The sequence below is a fragment of the Paralichthys olivaceus genome, chromosome 22 (genome assembly GCF_024713975.1).
Source record: "Paralichthys olivaceus isolate ysfri-2021 chromosome 22, ASM2471397v2, whole genome shotgun sequence".
Lineage (NCBI taxonomy): Eukaryota > Metazoa > Chordata > Actinopteri > Pleuronectiformes > Paralichthyidae > Paralichthys > Paralichthys olivaceus.
The window spans coordinates 7,729,238-7,744,005 of record NC_091114.1 but is presented as its reverse complement, the minus strand read 5'-3'; the positions used below and the strand labels follow the sequence as shown (position 1 = coordinate 7,744,005).

At 42.0% G+C, this 14,768-nt stretch overlaps 3 protein-coding genes and 1 non-coding gene across 8 annotated transcripts in view; 2 read left to right on the top strand and 2 right to left on the bottom strand.

Annotated features, from left to right (window-relative positions):
- The window catches only part of zdhhc21 (zinc finger DHHC-type palmitoyltransferase 21), a 40,752-nt gene extending 34,221 nt beyond the window's left edge, over positions 1 to 6,531 (bottom strand). The window contains exons 1-2 of one of the 4 annotated variants that reach the window (XM_069518825.1): positions 6,402 to 6,531; positions 5,394 to 5,498 (exon numbers count right to left, since the gene is read on the bottom strand). In XM_069518825.1, coding sequence (XP_069374926.1) covers positions 5,394 to 5,460 — 67 coding nt within the window. In that variant the 5' untranslated portion in view covers positions 5,461 to 5,498; positions 6,402 to 6,531. Of the gene's footprint in view, positions 1 to 5,393; positions 5,499 to 6,291; positions 6,376 to 6,401 lie in introns of those variants that run through there. The other 3 variants (XM_069518827.1, XM_069518826.1, XM_020095591.2) reach the window with 3 other exon arrangements.
- Positions 668 to 4,900, top strand: brms1 (BRMS1 transcriptional repressor and anoikis regulator). 2 transcript variants are annotated; one of them, XM_020095594.2, is made up of 10 exons: positions 668 to 826; positions 2,130 to 2,345; positions 2,440 to 2,530; positions 2,630 to 2,757; positions 3,680 to 3,759; positions 3,869 to 3,965; positions 4,087 to 4,176; positions 4,339 to 4,403; positions 4,494 to 4,533; positions 4,611 to 4,900. In XM_020095594.2, the coding sequence occupies exons 2-10, from the start codon at positions 2,132 to 2,134 to the stop codon at positions 4,628 to 4,630; spliced, it is 825 nt and encodes a 274-aa protein (XP_019951153.1). In that variant the 5' UTR covers positions 668 to 826; positions 2,130 to 2,131; the 3' UTR covers positions 4,631 to 4,900. The 2 variants fall into 2 exon arrangements, with proteins under 2 accessions (XP_019951153.1, XP_019951154.1); XM_020095595.2 differs by having other exon boundaries at positions 682 to 826; positions 4,623 to 4,900.
- A 2,992-nt stretch (positions 6,532 to 9,523) lies between the features above and the next one.
- Positions 9,524 to 14,471, bottom strand: tmem179ba (transmembrane protein 179Ba). Its single transcript, XM_020095371.2, has 6 exons — positions 14,328 to 14,471; positions 13,833 to 14,015; positions 12,280 to 12,476; positions 11,346 to 11,483; positions 10,721 to 10,799; positions 9,524 to 10,591 (listed from the first exon to the last, which is right to left on the bottom strand). The coding sequence occupies exons 2-6, from the start codon at positions 13,929 to 13,931 to the stop codon at positions 10,400 to 10,402; spliced, it is 705 nt and encodes a 234-aa protein (XP_019950930.1). The 5' UTR covers positions 13,932 to 14,015; positions 14,328 to 14,471; the 3' UTR covers positions 9,524 to 10,399.
- trnas-gcu (transfer RNA serine (anticodon GCU)) lies at positions 10,170 to 10,251 on the top strand. Its single transcript has one exon. It is a non-coding gene; the product is annotated as a tRNA-Ser (tRNA).
- Positions 14,472 to 14,768: the final 297 nt, after the last annotated feature.

Genomic DNA, 14,768 nt, shown 5'->3' with positions numbered 1-14,768 from the left:
GGTTTTGGCTTTCATTGCTTTGGTGCCATCTTGTGGTTAGTGACAGGTATGGCAACTACATTCAAGATACATTGCAACATGTGGGGTGATGGTAGGACACTGCCCTCTAGTGGTCATGATAATGCCATTGCATCAATTTAGAGGAGACCACACAACATAAGCACAGCCACTGAGAATAAAGAATAAAGAGGGAACCTCCTTTTTAGTAAATCTCATTCTGATCTAATATCTATTATATTATATATTATATTATATTACATTATGTTCGTTTATATTATATGATATAAAATTACATTATATTCCATTAGTTTATATTATATTACATCATATTATATTACATCATATAACATTACATTATATTCTATTAGTTTATATTATATTACATGATATAACATTACATTATATTCCATTAGTTTATATTATATAACATCATATTATATTATATTACATGATATAACATTACATTATATTCCATTAGTTTATATTATATTACATCATATTATGAGATATACTATCAAAAAAAGCCAGATGCGCGCTTTCCGCTTCACCTCCTGCCTATTGGTTCACTGCGATGAGCCACGGCAACAACCTGAGCGGTGATTGGCTCCTGTAACGCACTCCGGCGTTCTGATTGGACGGGCGACGCTCACCGGGGACCGGTCGCTCCCATTGGTCGCCTTCGGAGCAGCGGGGCCTGTCGCTGATTGGCTGAGCGCGCGGGGGCTGTGGAGTCCGGCAAAGTGTGGAAGTGAAGAGGAGGAGGAAGTAGTTTTCAAAAAAAGATGGAAATGCAGAGAAGGAGAGTTTGAGTTGAGAGCCGGAGCAGGTGAGTGTTCTGTTTCCTGTTCCCTCTGCGGGGGGTGGACGCTTCCTTGTTTCCGGACAGAACGGACGCCACTTGTTAATCCTCGTCTGAAGAGCGGCTCCGTGAGGAAGCTGCCTCTGTCTGTTGTCAGTCGGTTCATGAGCAGACATGAGACACTTCCACAGACGAGACGTGTCGGTGTGTGAGCAGCCGCCCCCGGGTCCGTCCCGCAGCAGGGAGCTTGTGTTGCACTTGACTTCGCTGCGCTTCATTCTCACTCACGCGAGGTGAAAATGGCCGAAGCGGCCGGAGTGTTAGGTGTCGACGCAGCGTCGGTTGTGTTCGGTGACATTCTCACAAACTACCGACAGTTGTTGTCAGTCAGTACCTCACACTTCGCATCAAAGAGCTCAGCGGGTAACGAGCTTTACTCGATGACGTCACGGAAGCTGGTAGTGGTCAAGAGAAGCAGAGCGGAGCAGCACTTCCGGTTACAAAATGAAAGCCCTGGTGATCGATGAGGTTGATGGGACATTGTTTTTGTGCGGTGACAGAGAACCGGAAGTCAAACGGTAGCTGTATCCCGCTGTCTGCCCACTGCTTAATAACATAAGGTAGATTTAAGGATAAGAGAAGACTAAGATAAAGTAAGGAAAACATAAAGTTAAGATAAAGATAAGGTAGGACAAAGATCAAATAAGGATACAATAAAGATACGATAAGTAAAGGAGAAGATAAGATAAAGATCAAATAAGATTAGGATCTTATAAAGATCAGATGATCAGGAAAGTGTAAGTCCTCCATAGAATAAAAAAATAGGCAAGACAATTCAAACTAAATGTCAAAGATATGGAGATGTGTACATAAAATACAAGTTGTACTACAGAGGGAATATTATGCAGAGAGAGTAGTAGAACAGCACGATTGCACAGGAAACATTATTATTATTATAGCACAGATATTCACCTGATATGAAAACATGTGCATGCCCACGACATGCTGCTGTAACACAATCATTTCCCAAGTTGGGATCAATCAAGTACATCTATCTGTCTATCTATCTATAGACTGATATTAATATATACGCACAAGACAGGTATTGAATACAACATTATAAGAATGTAAAAGCCACATCCAGACACGTGCCTCAAAGCGCTTGGTGCTCCCCTTTGTGTCATCAGCCATCAGACTGCACAACTCTACAGCACCCACAGTCAAACACTAGAATAAGGCACCTGATTTCATGGGTTCTTCCCTGACCCCGTTATTTTGCCATATTTTGTGAGTAATTCCTCTTATGACTTCTCACCCTGTATTATCTCAGCCATGCCCGCACAGCCCCCTGTGAGGGAGCCCGAGGAGGAGATGGAGGCAGAAGGAGAGTCACAGCTCCCTGAAGCCAACGGAGAGGTGGAGGAACCAAGAGAAAACGAAGGGAGAGGAGGTGGAGATGAAACCATGGAGGAGAGCACAGAAGAGAGGGAGAGTGACCTGGAAGAGAGTGAGGAAGAGGAGGAGGAGGAAGAAGAGGAGAGTTCAGGTAAAAAACAAAAGTGCCCTGCTAAATGTTTCCCGAGTGACAGAAGGAGAGAGTTTTTCATTGTTTTTGTCTCTGTCTCTCTGTCCCTGTGAAGAGATGGACGACGAAGACTGCGAGCGGAGGAGGGGTGAATGTCTCGATGAGATGTATGATCTCGAAAAACAATTTCAGGAGCTGAAAGAGAAGTAAGTAGAGTTGTAGAGGGGGGTGGACAGACTCCACAGATGTTTGGTGGAGGACAGAAGAAGAAAACAAAGGAGACTGACGTCACTGTGTGATTGCAGGTTGTTTCGGGAGCGACTGAACCAGGTGAAAGTGAAGCTGGACGAGGTGTTGACAGGGAAGGCTGGAGAATACAGAGAACCACTGGCTGCACTGCAGAACAGCATGCAGATACGAACACAGGTGGCCGGTACGTGGTACATGTTCCTTTTCTTAAAAAGACTACAACATCCTCCTGTCAGATCCAGAACTCTGATAGCTCATCACTGAACACATCATCGAGGAGGGCAGCAACAACCTTCTCTATGAATTAAAGATACGAGCCTTTCACAGATATATTGGTATCATTGTTTGAAAACTTTTCTTTGTGGAATAAACAATGCAGAAAAATTGTGTACTTTGTAAAAGATATGTTTCATTCCTTAATTCCAGTTCTCTAAGTTTGCATTTTGTGTTTATTTATTTGTACTTTTCTATAGAAGAAAATATCTCAGGAATCATTGTCGATGTTTTCAATATGCTTATCAGCTGATTTATATTGTAAGCTGAAATTTTTCCACATCTTAATATCTGTATCCAAACATCCATATTGGTCAGGCTCTATTATTTATGACATGCCCAAAAACGTAACCTATTAAAAAAAGACTTCATGTCATTATGTAAATGATAAATTGAAATGTAGAACGTGCTGTGAAGTCCACAATGATAACTAGTTGAAATGAGGTGAGAAAAGACTGACATCACTACCATGCCTTTATCAAGACATAAACAAATCCAGATCAGAGGTTTCATTTGCTGTTTGTGTGTCTGACTCAGTTCTACTTGATAGTATAGTAACACATCACTACAGCTCACCGGCTGATCCCAACACATTAAGTGGCCGTAAACAAGGATGATGTCACAAAACAATAGGGTTGTATGAGGCAAAGCTCTGTGTGCAGGTGAGTTTAATTCAGTAGGTGCACACTTAGCATTTAAGCGTTGGTCTTAATGGTCACTTTTGACAGTTTCGGTCTTCCAGAAAAGTGAAATAACCAAATCTAAAAAAATAACGACTGCAACTTGTTTCTGTCTTCAACAACCTTTCTCTCTCTCTCTCTCTGTATGTTCAGGAGTGTACAGAGAGTTGTGTCTGCAGGTGATCAAACACAAGCACGAGTGTGAAGTGCAAGGAGCAAGGCAGCACCTGGAGGTAACGCACACACACATGCAGTACTAACACAGGGTACTGGATACTGCACCGCGACACAAGCTGAACTATTACTAAACTAAACTGTGCGTGTACGCGTGCACACTTACAGAGTGAGAGGACGCTGCTGTTTGATGCCATGAAGACAGAGCTGCTGGAAAAGATCCGGAGACTGGAGGAGGACAGACAGAATATAGACCTCACCTCGGGTACATACACTGTTTTCACTGTAACATGTTACTTCCTGTCTGTGTCCCTTTAGTCCACTGCCAGAAGAGACACAGCTTCATATGAATGTCATGTAATGAATGTGATCTGATCTTGTCTCAGAGTGGAGCGATGATGTTGGGGGAAAGAAGTGTAAAAGAAAGAATCTGCTGGGTCGCATGGAGAGAAAAAAGAAAGTGGCTCTGGTTTCAGGTAAAAAAAAAATAAAGATCCTACTCTTCACATTTCTATTAATCCCACCATCTTCATATTTTTCCAGCTGTTGCTCTCTGAACTGCATATTTAAAAATTCAAATTCACTACAAAATGAAATTACTGCTTTGTTCAATGGAAAACTCCTCGTCCATCTCACAGGACCTTTCATCGTCTACATGTTGAGAGACATCGACATCCTCGAAGACTGGACCGCTATAAAGAAGGTGATTTATTCTTTCCGTGTTTGACTTTTCATTCTTAATTTCTGCAGTTATTTTTATCCAGATGTTTCCGTAACTCTGTGTGTTTTTTAGGCAAAAGCAGCACTGTTGCCGCTAAAAAAGAAGCCTGAAAGTAAGTCTGCCTCTCTCCCACAGCACACGTTATAACCACACCACGCTGTGAGGGTTCAGTCTCTAACGCATCCTCAGTTTGTCTTTCAGAGCGGTGATGACACGAGGGTCCCAGTGGCAAAGAAACCAAACTGAACACTCGCACACACACATTCCCAGCTTCTTCCACTAACAGTCCCAGTTTCGTGCCCTCGACTGAAGCCCGGCAGACCGTCGCTACTCCTTTCTCCTTCGACCCCAACAAACATCTCTCCCACTGCTCTTTTGTTATCTATTGCTATTTAAAATAACTTCTTAATGATATGACCACCATGTATTTATAGAATGATTTATAATGATGATTAAAATTGTAATGCTTTGTGACACAACTTGTCTCGCTTCTGCATCTCTCTGTGGTGTGTGTCTATATTTAATTATGAAGCATTATGGTCATGGTTTGGAGGAAAATAAGAACATCTAAATATTTTAAGAATAAAGTCATAATGAAATTAGCAAGAGGTTGTAATTTTGAGATTTCTTTCAAGGAAATATTTAAAACTTACTTAAATACACTAAACCTAACAAAAGGTAACAAAACTGATCACTTCAATTAAATACAACAGTAATGCACAAGGTACCAAACTAAGCAACAACAACACAAAATGCAGCACACAACAGAAAGCTCACACACACATACACACACTACACACAATGTAAAGTCATCACTACTGCCACACTCAGGTTCACCTTTGAAAATGAATTAGGCAACAACATTTCACTGGATGGCTACATAAAGAAATACAGAATGAACCCAGCATCCAGTCAAATGCATGACTCAACAACGACAAAAACCACAAGAGATACACATATAATCACACTTACTTCCCCCATGTGGACGTTCATCCCAGATGAGCCCCCGGTTGTTACGTCCCAGCACTGTGGGGACCATCACCACTCCACCGCTGACCCAGGTCAACGGCAGGAAACCTTGAAAACAACAAGAACAATGGGATTTATTAACTTAAAGAATAAGACCCAAAGTAGCCATGTAGACTGAATTCATATTTACCCCATGCATCGTTTCCACTCATGATTGTTAGAACGTGTAGAACATTTGTATTATTGTCAGACAGGACAGCTAGGCCTTTATATTGTGTTTATGTTCTCCAATGCTTCTTATTAAAGCAGCTATTATCAATACTTTCATCAATTTCATTATCATCATCAATGAAATGATACATTTTACATGAATTAAGGATCCAAGCTGCACCAAATGTTTTGTTTTTACAATTTGTCACATTTTGTGGGATTGAAAATCACGAAACTTATCAAACACATCGGAAATGACAAACATTTACCTCCAATACGGGTTTTGCATATCTACGTGTGGTTAAATGGCCCAATGGCTCACGTATCAGTATCACCAGCTGTTTTTCTCAGCACATTGTTCTGGTTCCTCATAATTTAAAATCTGCCATGTTGTGGTTTCTTGTAACTTATTTGCATGATTGTTTATCACTATAACAAATGTGTTAAATCAATTTCCCTTAGAAAACATGAAACCTGTTGTTTCCATACATGTTTACACACGTGTCACCAGTCTTAATCAGTGGAATACAGTGACAATGCAAAAAAACACATGACTCCATAGCACCATCAGTCTTGTGTTCACTTGTCTCTGCTGCAGCCAAGTGGATAAAAATGGATATTAGTATAAGAAGCAACATCAAGAGACACAACTACAGATTCAACAAATGGATGACACCAGCAGTTCACACACCAAACAGTCGCTGTCATGTTTTGTGTTCCTCGCAGACCCACAGGCAGGTGTGTGGGATTTAAAAAAAGCAGGTAAACCAGCAAACTAAAAGTCAACTAAAGGAAACAAACCTGCAGAACTGGAGCACGAGGTAAATCCAGGTTGATGGACAAACGGACGGAGAAGAGTGAGCAGTACTGACACAGCACACAGGTGGCTCACAGACAGCAGGTGCAGACAATCACAGGATTAGGAAGCAAAGGACAAGCACAAAGCAAAAAAAGAACCAACACACACAAAACCTGGAGTCCGAAGACAAGATCCAGAAAAGGATTCACATGGATGAATCAAAAATCACTGAAAAGGTCCAAATACTAAAGATAAAAATAAATAAATGTGACATTTAAAGAAGATGTGTTGCCCACTTCAAAAAACAAATGAACAATTAAGATAACGAGGATGTTTCACCAGTGTGTGTGTGTGTGTGTGACTCAGCATGTGCCACTACAGATAGGATCAGTTTTCGTTCTCACTCAACAATCTCATATCTGCCTGTTTGTTTACTCACCTCTGGAGAAATCTGCGGTAACGTATACATACATATGAAACAGCCCAAGTTAAGTCAAGACTTTCTCTCTGTGCCACTCATCCACAAACTCTCACTCTCTCGCCCCTTCTGCTGCCCACACACATATCAGTAAGAAACAGAATGAGACATAAGGAAAGAAAAATGTGTTTGGAATTTTTTATTTGACACGAAAAAGAAGAGGAGAGGGATGAAACTCAAGTGTGTGCAACGTAACAGCAAAAATCACAAAGTAACTGTAAATGTCTATAAAGCTATAAAGTGCTGTTTTCTTCTTCTCTCAACCCGACAAACCAAACATGCTGTTTTAATTAAGTTATGATTTCCTGTTTGTTCAGAAAAATAATTCAGGATCTGTTGATAATGACAGCAAATCTTCAAGTGGCCATTTTAAACTGGTGTTGGGTCTAAAACATTTTATTCTTTTGCTTTCTCTTGACTCTCTAAACCATCACTCCACATTTTTGACCAGGATTACACAAAAACTATACTAATTGGTTTCCATGAAATATTTTGGAGGAGTGGAAATGACCCAATAAAGAAGAATGCTTTGCTTTAACATTGTGATATGGGACATTTTTCAATATTTTAATTAAATATTGAATATTTCATAGATTTTGTTGTAAAAAAAATCAAACATGTTTAGGGGACTGATATTTATTTTGCTGCACATAAAAATCTAGTGAATTGAAATGTGATTTCATATAAGGTTTGCTTTCTACTGAGCAGCATTCTGTCTGTACTCCTCCTCCCAAACCTATTCCTCTTCTTTCTTGAGAAATTCTCTTCTTTCTTTCCTCATCCCTTCTTTTTCCTGGGTGCTAAACAAAAAGGATTTCAGCGGGGAGCCTGCATACTAAGTTCATGACATGTAGGATGCTGCTCCCCTCTCTCACACCACCTTCTCCTCCTCCTCCTCTTCTTCGTCTCCTCACAGCTGCTTGCTGAGCTTGCGCGCCTGCCTCTCCCTGGCCTCGAAGGCGGCCTTGGTGTCCAGCAGCTCGTCCAGCTGCCGGCGGATGTGCGCCATGTCGAGCTGCGTGGCCTCGCACTGCTCCCTCAGGGACGCCGACTCCACCCTCAGCTGCGTGGCGGCCATGGAGAGCTGATCGCTGCGCTCACGGCACTGCAGCTGCATCCTCTTGGCGTCGGTGAGGAGGGACTCCACGCTCACGGCCACAGACTCGCACTGATCACGAGACATGTTCTGGAGGGAGATGGACAGAGGTCAGCTTTGGACGTGGACAGGTTAAGGACATTCAAGGAGACAGATACTTAATAGACAGACTTGTGTAAATGTCAAGTTGAAGGCCTGTCTGTGATTACAATGTGAGATTCAAGGACTCTGCTCTGTTCTCCATAGTTTTTGTCTGATTTGGCAGTAAAGCCGAGCTCTCCTGCCAAAAAAGCAGATAAAGTGAATCAATATGTCACAGTGACGAGCCCCAGCTCAGATCAACAGGTTTACAACAGAACATTTGATGTGTGGAGAGTGAAGTAGCTCAAAGAGGCTTATCACAGCTAAGCTCAGTCTCCACTGTCCACTGCTCTTCTCTCTTTCATTCCTCTCCCACCAGCACTCAATCTCTGATGCATGTTTTTCCACACTCCTCCTTTTCCTTCTGTCATTCATGCGTTCTTACATCCACACATCTTAAATGTAATAAGAGAGATGAAAAGGTCTCACCATAGACTCCAGAGTCAGATTTATCACGAGCCTTGAGGGGGTTCCCTTCTCCGACTCGAGATTCAAAGAGTCCTCAGCGTTCTCCAGAGTTCTCTCTCCTGTTGTTGTCGTCCTTTACGGATTTTCTCTTTATATAAAAATATGAACTCTACTTTCTGTACAGATCAGTGAAGACTTTTCTGTATTCGTCTCCTGGTGTGTCTCTCCTTTCTTTCTCTCCTCAGTGAACATTATCTTCCACCTCGGGACTCTGGGCACGTCAGGTAATCCTCGGAGATTACGCAGTTAAGGGGAAAGACAGAAGGAGTCCTGCTGGAATAGCAGGAGTCAGCTCATCCCGTCTATTTTGATCTGTCTGGCAACTGCTGTGAATGAATGCAGCTGCATTTAGACGCAACATCCCTACAGTCTCTGCGGCCATCACACGATTCAGAGGTGTTCGGTTTAAAAAAGAACAGATTTTAAGACAGAAATGTCTACTGCGTCCAGTTCGTACTCTGTTCTGCAAAGTAAAGAGTTTCCAAACTACAATTATACCAAGTTCTTAGGTTCTTAAGAAGTTAACAAGGCAGAAAATATGTAACGAGAAGTCACAGTGACCTTGACCTTTAACCTCCAAAAATGTAATCAGCTTAAGTCAAACTGAACATTTGTACTGTGTTCACATGTATGTGACGGACAGACAGAGAGACAGACAGACAGACAGACAGATGGACAACTTGAACACATAATGTCTCTGGCCACTGGTTGTCACAGGCATGGAGGCATAAAAATGGCATCAAGATTAAAAAATGGAAAGTATGAAATAGTAAATCGTAATTATGAGAAAGTGGAAGTCTTTACTCATCATCGACCACCAGAGGGAGTCACAGCTTAACATATCAGATCCCCTGCCTCCATTCGCTCTGTCACTAGACTGAGTTAAACAAAACCTTAAACAGCAGCAATAAATAAATAGATAAAAGAAGAAGTTTATGTCATTGTGTTTAGACTCTTTGGTTTATTTTAGCACATGAGTGTCGTAGCATCACTACAAACAGCCAAATATTTGATTTCCGGACCAAACAGCCCTGAAGTGCATTCACTCTGCAACACGTGATCAAAAACAATATCTGATATAAGTAAGACTCCGAGTGAAACTAGAGTACATGGTCGAAGAAAATAGGGCCACGACAGATGCATGAATAGTGGTTTAGCTCACAGCTAACAAGGAAGTAACTGAGAGCAAATTAAAAAGAAGGGACAATAATGTCATAAATAAACATTATTAAAACTGGGAGGTACTGGGTGGGAGGGCGGTTTAAAAAAGTCAATTTTAATTTAATGAGAAATGTTTAAAGACGGAAACATCTGCAAATCACAACTGAAGTACAAAATCTGAGCACACTGGTGAAATATAACATGAATGCCTGTGGTGAACACGTCCTGTTCCTTGGTTGTGTTAACAAACCAAATGCAGGACTCCACATTTCTGTGTGATCCAGGACTCGGATGTTGAAAAAGGCTTCGAGGTAAATGCACATATCAGCAGTTCAATCTTTGGACTTCTGCTTCACACACACACCCTGAGGGGAATCACAAACGGCTCAGCGAAATTTTAGGGCTTCATGTAAACCTGCCAAACAGGACGAGGTGGCCGAGTGGTTAAGGCGATGGACTGCTAATCCATTGTGCTCTGCACGCGTGGGTTCGAATCCCATCCTCGTCGATAAATGATTCTATTGTTGTTGACACAACCTCAATCAGCCAAATTAACTCACATTTGATCACAAGCATCTAAAAAAAAACAGTGTATTAACCCTATTTCCACATGTCGCTGCTGTTAGCGTGTGTGTTCTACTCTGTGACGCACGTCCTCACTGTGGCTGCGGGGGGCGGTTGAAAAAGGGCTCGGTCTCCGCAGCAGTCACCCCTGGGTCGCTAAAGAGCCCACCGGACGGCCCGCCGAAACCCCCCACGATCATCTTCGCCCCGGAAATCTGGCGCCGCTGAATGATGACCAGGACCCCGATGATGAGCCAGAAGAAGAAGTTGACCCACACCGCTGTCTGATAGGGACGTCAAGACGACACATGAAATACCTTATTGTACTTGCTTTGAATCAAAGTGCAAAGGTTTATGAGGACTAGTCAAGAGGATAAAGACATAAAATAAAAAGCAGTGGAAGAAATACTGACCTCAGCTTTGTACAGACTGCTGTAGAACCTTCCTGCTCTCAGAGGACTCGCCCAGGTTCTAGTCTGGGCCTCCTCACAACTTGACAGACAGAAACAGATCGCGTGTTAGAAAGTCGATGGATAGTGTCTGATATTATTCACAGAAACATCAGAATCTATGTTTCAGTTTGCAGATGAGAGCTGATATGAAAACATATTTCACAGAACAGACGACAGACAAAGATGTGTATTTATATTCTATATATTTGGTTGTACTTGACATTTATATTGAAGTTTATGGTTAAAATGTAAACTTTGTCATAAAAGTTATATGATAGTGACATATATTTTTAATACATGTATTGGTCGATGTACATCTGAATTTATTTACTCTCGCATATCGATATTGGCGTCGGCCCCCAAAAGACAGGCAGGTCGGTTAATGACCGAGTCAGACAGAATCAGGAAGTAAAACTCTGCGGGTTTTAAATGGTTTAGTTTCATTTGTGATTTGTTTGTGAGACGTCTAGGTCATGTGGACGTGTCTGTGCATGCATGTCTTTTTAGTTGCAATATCCTTTGTGTGTGTGTGTGTGTGTGTGTGTGTGTGTGTGTGTGTGTGTGTGTGTGTGCGTGCGTGCGTCACCTGGTAATGTTGGGAACGGCGTGTAGCACAGAGTTGCACAGCGAGTCACGTCCGATCTTCAGAATGCAGCCTGTGATGAGCAGGAAGAAGAGGAAGATGCCACACACAGCCACAATCAGGTTCATCCACATTCGCTCCCTGTGGAGAGGAGGAGAAACAAGAGCGTGAGAGCGACTGTGAGCCTTTTTCACACAAGGGGAAAGAAAAACACAGGAATAAAAAGTTGATTCACCTTCTGACCAGATGAGGAAATTAGGTCAAAAGACTATGTCACCATGACTACAGTAAACTCTGCTTTGATCGTTGTATTTTCTATTCCATGTTTTGTTACCTCTTCATCAATTCTGTAAGTTAATCTCTATGAAACCATTAAACTCACTTGTCCTAATAAGGTTTATTCGTCTGGGTTTGATGCTGTTTCATGTTAAAACAAAAATACACTTCACAAATAAAATAAAATTGTGACCTGACATCATGTCGACATGAGTCTTAATCACATTCTAACATCCTGCCGGAGTTCTCATTTTGCAACATCGACATATATGGCAGTTAAAAATAACTTATGAGCCACATTATGATCAGATCATGCTCTGTAACATGGAAACAGAAATGTTGATGGGATATTTTATTAGCAACTCATGTAAACATCATAATCTAACTTTCCTTATTCATGTTCATGTCCATTGTATTTTTCTAGGATTGTGTAATTTGCAGTAATTCAACTGTTCATGTAGCAGAAAATTAAATAAGTGATCATAACACTGGCCTATGTCAAAGGTTTGAAATGTTCTGCTTACTAAACTATACTTATGTATATTGGTGTAGAAAATACCCATTGGAGTATTGGTGTAGTACCTTAGCGTGGCTGTATTTTTGTTCTCTAACCAGACTGTGTTTACAGCCCGTTTGATTTCCGATTATGAAAAATATTCACCTTCTGAATTCCCCGTCGATGCAGAGAGTGTACACCCAGTACAGAGACAGCGAGAAGCACACAACTGCCACCATGACTGAGATGGCCGACACAAAATAACACAGAGACGGGGAGCTGGATGACTGGATTCCAATGAGCCCTGCTGTTGCATTGTAGTTGACGAGTCCATACAGCATGCACAGACCTCCGAAATTACCCTGTGAGAAAAGACAAGATGGAGATATGTGAGATGTTTTAACTGTCTCTGTTTTGTTATTGTGTTTAAATAACAAGCCCTCCACCCCTACATTCACATCTAAAGCCCTAACCCTAATCTTTGCCTTGGCCTAAACATAATTCTATCCCAACATCAAGTCAAACAGCCCTTAAAAGCTGCGAGGACCAGCTACAAATGTCCCCACACTGTCAAAATGTCCTCATAATGATGGATTTTAACCAAAATTAGACCTCAAAACTATTGAAAGTACTTTGTATTGATGAGTGGATAAAAACGTACCTGATCCATGACCATTTCATGTTTAACCTGAAAGGGATACTTCACCATAAAATGAAAATTCACACATTATCTACTCACCACGTAAGTATTTGAGTCCACCAAACACTTTAGGAGGTTTCAGCCAAAGTAAATGGTGACCACTTCTTCTGAAGTCACTTCTGAAAGTGCAGAAGTGTTTTGTGGACTCAAACACTTCACCCACAGCTCCATCGACATATTGGTGAGTAGACAATGTGTGAACTGTCATTTTTGGGTGAACTATCCCCTTTAACTTTGACTTTAACCTGACAACAGTTGACATCTTGACTCTAAACTTAAACAGGAGCTCAGAAATTAAGCTTTGATTCGTTAGGACCCAGCTCAGGTCCACTGGTCCTGACAGGGTCAATGTAAAGGTCCTGAAGACAGAAGACATCCAAACTACAGGATTCTTCTTGTGTGTCCCCATGAGGACAACTGATCAGTGTTTATACTGGAAAGGTCCTAAAGAGATCACACACACACACACACACACACACACACACACACACACACACACACACACACACACACACACACACACACACACACTAGTATCTCGAGTGAGGACACATGACTGTTGTTAACGCGCGCGCGCTCATCCAGCATTTACCCTCGGGGGCTTTTTTTCACGTGCTCGCGCGTTTCCTTATTAAGTTGAGGAGAGTTGTTTTTCTGCGCAAATAGCGTAAGATGAGCGCAACTCATGAGCCAAGCAGTGACGATGACGAAAATGACGAAGATGATGATACCTAGGCAGAAAGTGAATGCGCGTGCAAGTCCACGCGCTCAGTTAATCCACGTAAAGAGCGTAAAACAGAGTCTATTAATCACTTTAATATCAGAAACACTGTGGAAACAAATGAATAAAAGTGATTCAAACTGACTAAAGTGTTTTTAAAAAGTGTCAAAAACAAACTTTTTCACTTGATGCACGCGCAGGACAAAACACACACAAAACAAACACACCGCACAGCGAGTCCACCCGGAAGAGGCAGGAGATCGAAGCAACGGATCGGACTAATTCCTGAAAAGTCACCTGGACGATGGTGGTGGAGGCGGCGGCCACGATCCCGCACACGAAGCAGCTGGAGTAGAGAGCGAGCTCCAGCAGCAGCAGCCCCGTCAGCGCCATCATCCAGCTGCGTCCCGTGCGCACGCCCGGCGTCCGTCTGCTGGCACTCCGGAATCAAACCCGCCGTAACCACAACACAGGCTTCCGCTGCAGGGTTTCAAAATAGAACCACATGTGACGCATTCACAGAAAACGTTATACGATAGAAGATAGAGTTCATACTTCTTACACCTTCATCAGTTATTTCATTCTCCATTTCTGCATTTACTCCCGATGCACTTTGTGATTTTATTTTTCACTTATTATGTTTTATTATTACATTGATATCCATTGCTTAATTCTATAACTATTTCCTTCTGGATTAATAAAGTCTTATTTGATTTCCTAAAATGATCTCCCTCACACATTCTTATGTCCAATCAAGATGTTTCCATTGTGATCTAATAATATTCAACTTACCTGCCTCCTCTCCTCCTCTGATGCCGCGCTTTAATTTTGAAGGTAAATACACTTGATTTCCGGCGGTGGATCGGTTGTCTTTGTCTCTCTCGGTGTCTCTCGCTCTGAAGTGGACCTGCTTCAAGCTTCGCTCTCGTGCTTTAGTTTGCTGCTCTCCTCCAGCTCCAGTTGTTTTGGTTTCAGAAGAGGAACCACCATCTCCTCAGCTCTGCCAGACGTGCGTAAAAATCGTGGAAAAATGCGTGAAATCGGTCGGTTTTGTCACTGACAGGGTTGATAACAGGGGACACTGGGTGTCATACAAGACGATTTTCTTCGGGGCAGGAGCTGGTTTCATCCCATAACCCAGAAAGTAGAAGCTGTGGGAAGCAGTGAGAAGAGAGGATGGAAGGATGGATGGATGAATAGATGACTGTAAGGGATGATGGATCACCTCTACAC

Coding starts and splice junctions, on each gene's coding strand:
- brms1 (XM_020095594.2), top strand. CDS start 2,132: ATGCCCGCACAGCCCCCTGTGAGGGAGCCCGAGGAGGAGATGGAGGCA. Junction 3,760..3,868: donor GAGCAAGGCAGCACCTGGAG/GTAACGCACACA, acceptor GCACACTTACAG/AGTGAGAGGACGCTGCTGTT. Junction 4,177..4,338: donor GAAAGTGGCTCTGGTTTCAG/GTAAAAAAAAAA, acceptor TCCATCTCACAG/GACCTTTCATCGTCTACATG.
- tmem179ba (XM_020095371.2), bottom strand. CDS start 13,931: ATGATGGCGCTGACGGGGCTGCTGCTGCTGGAGCTCGCTCTCTACTCC. Junction 12,477..13,832: donor CCTCCACCACCATCGTCCAG/GTGACTTTTCAG, acceptor CTTTTCTCACAG/GGTAATTTCGGAGGTCTGTG. Junction 10,592..10,720: donor GCAGTCTGTACAAAGCTGAG/GTCAGTATTTCT, acceptor CGTCCCTATCAG/ACAGCGGTGTGGGTCAACTT.